Consider the following 10,592-nt stretch of genomic DNA (forward strand, 5'->3'; position numbering starts at 1 on the left):
GTAATACTCAGTAACTTATGGCCAAAAATTTGTTCAAGGAACTTCAACTACTAGACTAAAAAGGGATGTTTGCAATAGCTTCTACTTTTACAGAGGGAATAACTTGTAGAGAATGTTATAAGTCGCACAACAGCAAAAGTTTGGCGCGTCTAAAAGCAAAAGTCGAAAAAAGAAAAAAGGTTTAAGTTAGGATGTTTGAAAGAACAACTTAACATTTATCAATCCGCTGCAGAAATTGGTAGGGAGCTGACTACCGATAGTTTTTGACTTAAAAAAAAATTAATTTATTTAAACAGTTTAAAAGCAGAAGCAATAATTTTCCAACTTATTTTAAAATGATAAATGCTTATTTAAATATTAATTTACAAACACCCATAATTAAGTCATCATCATTAGCAATAATTTCTTGACCATATTTGTGGAGAATAAGATTTTGAGTACTAATTTAAAGAAATTAATTTCAAGACCCAAAATAGTATATTATGTAATCCAGAATCTACCAATGAGATCTTAATTTAATAATCAAAACTAAAATTACATATATCTACCTAAATTTATAAGAATTTAATTATGTCTTACATAATTAATAAACTTTTAATAATTCATATCTTATATAATTATTAAATGTATAAGAATTTATATTTCTTAAATAATTATAAAAGTATTAATTAATATAGTATATGCTAGAATTTAGCATGGGCCTAGTTGGGAATTTTTCTAAAATAAGTACAAATAATAAATTAAAAGGTACCTTTAATTAAGTGGCTTCCCCTTCACCCAACTCATGAACTTAGTCAATGAATGGAATAGTACAAAGAGGCCAATCTCTATATATGAACATTGGTGTGTTGTAATTCTCCAAACTTTAATGCCACAAATTCCTTTATAGCATCTAGTAATGGGCTATAACTTGTACCATAACATTGATTAAAGGAGTTTTAACCATCATGAAATATTAATTTATCGTAATTTTTTGGAATATTGATCAATTTGATCACTGTAGTTTAATTTCTATTGAATCAAGTATTATAAGTCGAACACTGATGATTCTTAGTACACCCATCGCGAGGTCAACATCCACCTTAGTTGTCTCAATTTGATTACTGTAGCCCGACCAACACAGTAGAAATTGAAATCGGACAGTCTTTACTAAATGAAACATTATAAGTTGGTCGTCGTGCGAGTCTCAACTAAATGAAGCGTTATAAACCGATGACCCCAAGCCCATGATATCTACACATTCTCTGGCTTCGCTAAATGAAATATCGTAAGTCAGTCACCATGATCCCGTAATACTGCCACCAGTGTGTCGGAAATTAAGCCCAAACACCACTGAAGAAGCATTACAAGTCAGTCACCGTTAGCCTATTATACATTTTTACATAAAGTAGCAAATTTGTATCCTCATTCGCAAGGATATTTGGATGAGTTTATAAATTCCCAAATATCTTAACTTATAACATGAAGAAAAATACCATAATTTTATTCGTATCCAAACACTTCATGAGTTTATTTTTAAAATATTATGTGATATCTTACACATTATATATATATATATATATTATAAATATATAAACTTACAAGATATTTTTAAAAAATTTAGTCAAGGGCCTCTAAATTTGAACTCATCATACACTAGAATAATACATTAGAAAATTTTACCACTAAACTAATGTGCTATTGACACAATTCTATTGGATTAAATGCAATTTTTATTCCATATTTTTTTTATTTTGGTATTTAAATTTTTTAGCTTTTTGGGATAGTAAAGGTTTTGTAACTTTTAAATTTTTAGTGATTTTAATCTTTCAGTAGCAGGACTTTGTAAATATTGTCGAGAAAAAGCATGTGCTCCTAAAGAGTTTCTTTTAATTTAAAATTTTTTCTCTCATTGGTCAATTATGAACAAAAATTCAGACAAATTAAAAATTACAAACCTATTTGCTACCCTAAAAAGATAAATGACTGGAACATCAAAACGCGAAAAGATACAGGATCAAAAATTTACTTTCATACTGGCAGAAATTGATCAACGGGAATAAAAACCCCAAATTTAAAAAAAAGTACGTGCCAGACACGTGCTTTTTTTTTCGAGAACATTTACAAACTTCGATGACTAAAAAAATAAGAAATTATTAAACCTATTTTCTATTTTAAAAAAAATAAAGAAATAAAACTTAAAATTACAAAAGATATGGGATGAAAATTACATTTAAGCCCAACTCTATTTAAGGCCAGACACTTAACTGAGTCTAATGAATTTCAGGCGCCTTGCATGACTCTCCAACCCCCCACCTCAGACAAATCAAACATCTCTTCTCTTATAATAATATCCTCAAACACCACCAAAACAAGACCCCCCAGAATTCCACCATCAAAACATGGATCATTCCAAAAACAACATCAAAAATCTCGCGATCCTCTCCTTAATCATCGCAACCATCATTCTTCTCTGTTCTTGGGATCCCTTCAACGACACATCCTCGCTCTTACAGAACCGTTCCTCAGACTCCGCCTCCCTTCTTCGGCTGATTCCGCAGAACGATGAGCTCCAAACAGCTCTTGAGAAGGCCTCAATGCCCAACAAGACGGTGGTCCTCACCGTCATCAACAAAGCGTACGTCGACCCTCCGGTAACCGGCGACTCGCCTTCGATGTTCGACCTTTTCCTCGAGGCTTTTTGGGCGGGAGAAGGAACCCGGCCGCTCGTCGAACACTTATTGGTAGTGGCGGTGGATGAGACGGCTCACGAGAGGTGCTTGTTCCGGCGGTTGAACTGTTATAGACTGCGGGCTGAGGAAGACGATTCCGGCAACGGGGGCGGAGATGATTTCGCCGGCGAAAAGGTTTACATGTCGGATGAGTTTATAGAGATGATGTGGTGGAGAACACGTTTTCTGTTGGATGTTCTCAGGCGAGGATACGACTTCATCTTCACGGTACGTAAAAGTGCGTTTCTTTCGCATAATTTTCGTCCAATCTCATATGGTAGGGCTAAGTGAATTTATATTTTCATTAATTAATTTTGTGTCATTGATAGTAAAAATGAAAATAAAAATAATTATACTTGTTATATAATCTCTCGGAGATCATGAACGTCAGACGGAATTTAGGTCTAATTATACAAATATTCTGTTCGCAGTATAAAATCATAGGTACACCCGTGAGTATAGTTAATGTACTTCAGAAAATATTTATATGATATTTTTCGACTAAATATGAGTTAGACTTTTAATCACGACTATACTTCAAAAAGTGTGCGAGTAATTTTGCAACATGCCAAGGTATTTGTGTGGTTGAACTTAAGTTAATTTACGTTTACTCATTAAATCTATACATGGACCGATGGATTTGGACTTAAATTAGCAATTTAGAGATAGGATTTCAAATGATCGAAGATAATTTAAAATTCATTAATGCTATATTTGAAATCATAGATTTGAAGTTATGGGTTTCAAATCCTTCGTATTAAATATTTTCGATTTATGTTGATAGTTTTAGTTTCAAAAGATTTTCAAATAGTTCGATTCTAAATTCTTTCTCTCAAATCCATCAATCCAGATATCTTATTTGGATTACTCTATATCTATATATATCTATTTTTTGAATTTTCTAATTATTAATTTATTTATTATTTACTTATGTTTATATTTAAAGAAATTATTTGTAATTTTAAATACAATTCTCCCCTGCCTTGACCTATGGTACTAACTAGTTATAGAAAAGTTTCAAATCCTCTCATTTTTATTTAAAATTATATTTTATAAAATATTGATGAATTTTAAAATCTTCTGATATTGAGTCGTTTAAAATAAATGTTCTAAATTCTTTCATTAAATATAAATGTATTGAACGAAAAATAAAATAATATTTTATAAAACATAGTTCAAAACAGACCATAAAGATCTCTCTTTCCAAAAAAAAAATCAAAATATTTGAAAATTAAAATCCTTCAAATTTGAATTACCCAAATAAATTTGATAAAAATATTATTAAAAATTAGAAATTTATAATTTCAAATAAAATAGGATCAAAGAAATTAAGGAAAAATAAAATATTAATTTCCTATTATTCAACGGTGCAATGCACGAAAAAAATACTTATGTCTAACTGATGACTGACAGTGACAAGGCAGATCATCCAGGTTACTCCAATATTTATGTTGGGTCTATTACAATAATGGGCATCGATTTATTTCTAGTAAACGGGTTATTAGATTAGATAGAACACACGACCCAATTTAATTTAATAAACTACGGCCTAGAGGAATTATTTTATACGAAACGCAGGAAACAAATTATTGAAAATAATACGTAACGTTTGAATTTGTGTTTTGAGTATTTTATTTTGTGTTTTGGAGATAGATAGAGAAAAAAAGAAATAAGTAAGTACGTGTTGAAAATAGATGGTACGTTTGGATTTGTGTTTTGAGGTAATTTAAAATAAGTAGTGTAGGTTTGATGTTGGGATTTCGGAGACAAAAATCATTGTTTGTTGTCAAATCATATCTCTTTTGTATATATTTTATATATAAGTATGTATATATACAAATATTGTATGTTTAATGTTGTATTTTTGAGAGACAAAAATACTTATTTGTTGTCAAATCATGTCTCTTTTATATTATATATAAATATATATTTTATGTATAGAAAGTTGAAAAATAAAAAAATACATAGATAAGGTGTAAAAACACAAAAACAAACATTGCTTGTGCTTATCTTATCTTGAAAAATGAGAACACATGAATCCAAACATAGTGAATATTTTCCTGGAATTTTCATTCTGAGTTGTCCTTTCTCTATCCGTCCGACATTATAATCCAGTTAATTAAATCTTGATATTACGTACAGGACACTGATGTATTATGGCTAAGGAATCCATTCACACGACTTAGCACGAACCAAACATTAGACCTACAAATAAGCACCGACTCTTTCAACGGCAACTCAACATCGGAAGACAACCCAATCAACACAGGATTTTACTTTATCAGATCAAACGAAAAGACTGCAACATTGTTCCGAAGATGGTACGGCATGAGGACGAACTCAACAGGACTAAAAGAGCAGGATGTACTGCAGAACATGATACGAGACAAGGGTGTGATTGGGGAGTTAGGTCTAAACGTAAGGTTTCTTAATACCTTGTATTTCAGTGGGTTTTGCAAGGACAGTCGAGATGTTGGGGTGGTGGCCACAGTCCACGCCAATTGCTGCCGGAGTATTAGAGCCAAGGTGGCTGATTTGAAGAGGGTTTTGAGAGACTGGAAGAGGTTCAAGAACGAGGAGAATGTTGATTTTGGTGGTCCGAGAGATGGTATGAGGAACTTTACGTGGTCCAAACATACATATTGTATAAATTCGTGGCATAAAAGGTTTTAGATTGATGATAGATACGTATATATATATGGATACTAGTCGACGCAGCATACTTCAGGCATGCGAGGAGTAGGGATAAAATTATGGGGATTTACATATACAACAAGTTTAGTTTTTCAATTATACATATTATAAGTTGATTTTTCTTTAAAATTGAATAAATGGATGTGATAATCACCATGAACTTGGGAAAAGCTTATTGTTGTTATGTGCCTGAATTTATTATAAGGTGTTTTATTGAGTCTATTTCGGGGAAGTTTCATAAGTACTTTAAGCATGTCTTGGGATCTAGTAACGTGCACGTAAGCAAAGAAAACACGAAAATAATATTAGGAAGTGACTGTAACGTGCTTAATTAAGTAAGGTAGGTAAAGCTAAAACATAAGATCGTAATAAAGGGTAGCAAATATTGTACCTAGGAAATGGAGGACTAGCGTTCTAAGCATTCCCGAGCTGTATCTTTATTTTTTTGAAGGAAAAAACTCATAATATTGCATTAGCCAATGTCAGATAACATATGAACCAACAACGGAGGGAGAAACACAGAACCCCCAGGAACAATATTAGATGCATTTCTGGCCAAGAAGCGTGCTACTTTGTTACCAAATCTACGAATGTATCTGTAGGATGCCCTAGGTGAGCCCTAATGCCTAAGTTAGTAAAATTCGAATGAAATGAAACCCAAAAGATATACAATGTATATGTAGGATGCATCTTTATAGGAATACTCGAATTGTACAATTTATCATGACTCAGTGATTCAATTTTAATCCAACTAAATGTGAAGATCAAGTACACCATAAAATCTGACTAGGGTTCTCATTTATGTGAAATATATATATGAATAGCACCTGGATTTTAACTAGAACCTTCCATTTCATGGATCCACCTCAACCAAGGCAAAGAACTAGTTTCAATTAATACTTGAAAAAAATACATTAATAGAAAACTTATACTTGAAAAAATAAAGGATAAATAAGATCCCTTAAAATTTGTCATAATTATAAATATTTCTTGATTGTTTGAAAATTTATATATATTTTTCTAAATTAACGACTGTCTAACAAATATCCTTCCAATGAATTGTCATGAGTTATTTGTTAAATGATCATTAATATAAGAGAATATTTATAATTTTTTAAATAATAAAAAAGTAATTATAATTATGACAAATTCCAAAGAGTCCGTTGTAATTTATCAAAAATAAATCCACAAGTATTTGTCTTTGTTGGTGTGGTGGGGTGGGGGTACCACGTAACAAGAAGGCTAAATCGCATTTTACCCTCTTATATTTTTTAAAAATAGCTAAATATTTTCATGTATTTTAAAAATAAATAAAAAAAAAACCACGTGATTACTAAAAACCCTGCGTGAAACCCCTCTTCTGTTAGGGTGCACTCGCCGGTGGGCGTGATTTTTTCACATATTTTGACCATTTTTTTGCTGTTAATTTACAAAAAAACCCCTATATTATGTTTAAAATTACTATGGTCAAATATACTTGTTTTAATGTTGTTTTTCATGATATTTTTTTGCATTTTCATCCCACTAAAAAATAAATACTTTTGTTCTTAAATATATTTATTTAAATATCAAATACAAAAAAAATATATTCTCTTATAAAATTTAATTTAAATTAAAAAATTCAATTAAATCATAATACAAAAAGATATACTAAGTTTATTTTTTAAAATTAAAATATTTATATCAATGTAAATGATAATGAACAGTAATAATGATAATACTTTATTAATTAATTTAAATTATATTTAATTTAAATATATTTTAATAAATTATTTACTATAAATAATATTTATATTTACATTACTAGTATATGTATTTATAATGAAAATTTAAACATTTTTTATTGTTTTTAATTTTAAATAATCAATTTTTCTTATTATTTTAGTTTGCTTTTTCTTAAATAAAAAATTTAATTTATTAAAAAACTTAAAAAGGAAAAAAGAAAAATGGACATGGCCTGAAGCTCCATGGGCGACCGCACTGCGACGCTCGCTCATGGATGATTTGGGCGACGACGCTATTCTGACGACTGCAGCATCGTTGTTGTCTAGATCTCTATGGGTGGCCACGATGCAATAATCGCCCATATTTTTTTGGGTGACCGCGATGGTGCTGTATCTATTCTGGGCGATTGCCGCGTCGCAAAGGTTGGGGGGATGGGGGGGGGGGGCGACAACAACGACGATGGGCGGTGTGGGGTTTGGGGCTGGCGGCGAGTAGAGGAGGGAGGGGGGAGGAGGAGGAGGAGGAGGGGATGGGGTTAATTTTATTATTTTTTATTTTATTATAAATAATAATTTAATATTATATGTTATAATTATAAATATAATATATATTAAAATTGATTAAATCTTGATCCTTGATAATTTAAAATTTAATGTTGAAATAGATTAATTAAATCCTACAGTTACTATACAATAGAAAAAAATTCAACGGTTATGAAAATAAAAAAAGATATAATAGATTAGAGCATAACGATATTTTGAAAAAAAAATTAATACTGTTAGCTTCACTTAACGGTGAGGGACAAATGTCCTATATTTAAAAAATAGATAGACTTTTTTGTCAATTTTTAAAATAGAAGAGACGTTTAGCTGAATTTTAAAAACAGAGTCATAAATATGCAATTTGGCATAAAAAGAATCTCCCTCTTCTTTTTCTTTTTTGTTCTTGGGGTTCAAATTTCATCCGACGATTACAGCTTAATATTCTTCTGCCAAACAAAACTCAGTAGATCTCTCCCGCACAAGAAAAGGTAAAAGCCTCTCTCTCTCATTTCTCTTCATTTCGATTAATGTATTGAAACCCGAGGAGCTAATTCATGGAAGTGTGATCCCAGATTTGTGAAAGAAAGGGTGTAGGAAATGGCCACGGTGAGGAATTTGAAGATAAAGGCATCAACGTGCAAGAGAATAGTGAAGGAGCTCCACTCGTACGAGAAAGAGGTCGAGAGAGAGGCTGCTAAAACCGCCGATATGAAGGCCAAGGGCGCCGATCCGTATGACCTTAAACAGCAGGTCTGCCGTGCCCTAATTGAGCCACAGTGCTCTTTATTTATTTCCAGTTATTTACGTTAATGGTCTTCTGACTGTGTGCGATCTTGTGCTTCTTTTTTTAAGTGCGATGTAGTACTGGGCTCTGTGTATCCTTATTATGCTAATCGAGAAACTTATTGCTAAAAGGTTGTATTGGTTGGTGGGTTTTTGTAATTTGATTTTTATGTGTTAGATTTGTCTGGTATTTCTTGCTCAAAATTTTCTGCTTGTCTTTGTTGGTGCCTTGATTTGCACTTTCTGTTGGCTTCAAATGAGGTAGTTTGACTTGGAGTTGTTTCATGTCATTTTCTGATGAGCGTGGACTAACTTTAAGCAATTGGTTGGTGGCAAACCACAAATGTGATTTGATGATTGTGGTATGTTACAAACCACCATAAATGTGAAGGTTTAAGGGTATACGGTGCAAAAGAAAGCTAAATGGAACTAACCATTTCTCTAGGGGCTAGAAACTCAAGTTGTCTCCACCAATGAAGAAAATTCTTGGCTTCTTCAGAGTTCAGAAAATGGAGTTGTATTCTGATTTTCTGCTTTTCGAGTCATATCTTACTATAGTTTCCTAGAGAAAAATTTGGATGGAAATGTTTGTAATGGACCTAATGATCACAAATAAAGAATAAATACAAAGAGGTTTAATGATACAGTTCGTGCGGGCTAAATCTGTACGGAGCCAAAAGTTAAAACGTCTTTTGGTCAGTCAATCTTGTTGACTTAAAACTGCTGCAGAGTTTCTGGAGTACCACATTATAGTTTTGCTGGCTAGAAGTTATTGATCGAGTCAAACTGTTTCTTGTTTGCTTGGTTGAACTTCTGTTTTGATGTATTTTCTTCAGGAAAACGTGCTGGCCGAATCAAGAATGATGGTTCCTGACTGCCGCAAGCGCCTAGAGGCTGCTCTAAGCGACATTAAAGGCACACTGGTAAGATATGATGTTGTTAGGTGCTAATGTGATCCTTCTTGCTGATGAAATTTTATCTTGCTGCTGATGATTCTTCTTCTCCAACTCAATCTAATTGAGGATAAAGGGTCATTTATTTATAAGAATGAGAAACATGCAAGAGCATGAGATCTAGTTATACTCTTTTGTATACTTTTGATCATACTTCGGGTTTGACTACTTAATGGCTTGACCAAACAACCTCAAAGCTATTCTTTGTTAAAGCAGTTTCCATTATTGACCAGGTGAGTTAAAGTTGATAGTTATTTGCATTTGTAACATATTCTTTGCCACTTGGTTCCGTCCATTTTGTTCTTCTAGTATAAGTTGTTTAATCTGTGAATGCTAAATGCTTGTTTTATTTTGACAATGTAAATAGAAAGCACGTAGAAGGCTGGGTATCGTCTTCTGCTTTGCTCGTTACCCTAGTGTTGTATGTAGTTTTTGTATAAATCACATTCTTCCTCTCTCTTGGGATCATTTTAGTTTGGTGTTTGGTAATTACCTCTTGCTTTAGAAGTGAGGATTTAAGGCTTTGGCAGAAGATGCTTTCTTCCTACGCTCTTTCTTATTTATTCCTATATTTTGTTTCTTGTGGTGTGAGCAATTAATCTTTGCTGCTGATATTAGCACTTAAGAAGGGGAAGTTGCCACCACTAAAAACAATCTACTAAGATAGTCGAAGTGCCTTGAAAAGAAAACCCAACTGAATTTGTGTTTGAGAGCTACTAGTTTGGAGAAGCGGTTGTTTGATTCCCAACTCTTTTTGACCAAAGCTTTGGCTGGGAGTGTGTAACATTCATTTTCATCTTGAGCCCTTTAGTCAGCTGAAGCAAGACTACTTAATATCTATGAGACTGCACGTGCATCGCAGAGATTTCCGTATCTTGAAACTGCTCGAATGAAAACTTACTATGCAATCTACATGCTGCAGGCTGAGCTGGAGGAGTCTGGCCAAAAGGAAGGTCCGGAGTTTGATGATGCTCGGAGCATCATTGCAGAGGTTGAACAGCTATTCCAATCTTCAGAACTGTAGTTGGAACCTGATGTTTTACTCCTCTGTAAGCTATGGTTTTGTATGTGATGGATAATGATGCTAAAATCGGACAGGAAGTCCTGCTTAACGCAACCGTATCTCTGCTGGGAAATAGCGAAACTATTTTATTCTACTCTATGCATATATGGATTCATTTTCA

The 10,592-nt window shown here is 32.6% G+C and overlaps 2 protein-coding genes across 2 annotated transcripts; both read left to right on the plus strand.

The window, feature by feature from the left end:
- Positions 1-2,271: 2,271 nt before the first annotated feature.
- LOC105173459 (uncharacterized protein At1g28695) lies at positions 2,272-5,410 on the plus strand. Its single transcript, XM_011095200.3, has 2 exons — positions 2,272-2,939; positions 4,854-5,410. Exons 1-2 carry the CDS (start codon positions 2,382-2,384, stop codon positions 5,382-5,384), a joined length of 1,089 nt encoding a protein of 362 aa, XP_011093502.1. The 5' UTR covers positions 2,272-2,381; the 3' UTR covers positions 5,385-5,410.
- A 2,591-nt stretch (positions 5,411-8,001) lies between these two features.
- Positions 8,002-10,592, plus strand: KIS (tubulin folding cofactor A (KIESEL)). The gene is made up of 4 exons (XM_011095201.3): positions 8,002-8,160; positions 8,245-8,422; positions 9,292-9,378; positions 10,331-10,592. The coding sequence occupies exons 2-4, from the start codon at positions 8,270-8,272 to the stop codon at positions 10,430-10,432; spliced, it is 342 nt and encodes a 113-aa protein (XP_011093503.1). The 5' UTR covers positions 8,002-8,160; positions 8,245-8,269; the 3' UTR covers positions 10,433-10,592.

Source organism: Sesamum indicum, linkage group LG11 (genome assembly GCF_026168435.1).
Source record: "Sesamum indicum cultivar Baizhima isolate 11 linkage group LG11, ASM2616843v1, whole genome shotgun sequence".
Lineage (NCBI taxonomy): Eukaryota > Viridiplantae > Streptophyta > Magnoliopsida > Lamiales > Pedaliaceae > Sesamum > Sesamum indicum.

Coding starts and splice junctions, on each gene's coding strand:
- LOC105173459 (XM_011095200.3), top strand. CDS start 2,382: ATGGATCATTCCAAAAACAACATCAAAAATCTCGCGATCCTCTCCTTA. Junction 2,940..4,853: donor GATACGACTTCATCTTCACG/GTACGTAAAAGT, acceptor TATTACGTACAG/GACACTGATGTATTATGGCT.
- KIS (XM_011095201.3), top strand. CDS start 8,270: ATGGCCACGGTGAGGAATTTGAAGATAAAGGCATCAACGTGCAAGAGA. Junction 8,423..9,291: donor CGTATGACCTTAAACAGCAG/GTCTGCCGTGCC, acceptor TATTTTCTTCAG/GAAAACGTGCTGGCCGAATC. Junction 9,379..10,330: donor GCGACATTAAAGGCACACTG/GTAAGATATGAT, acceptor TACATGCTGCAG/GCTGAGCTGGAGGAGTCTGG.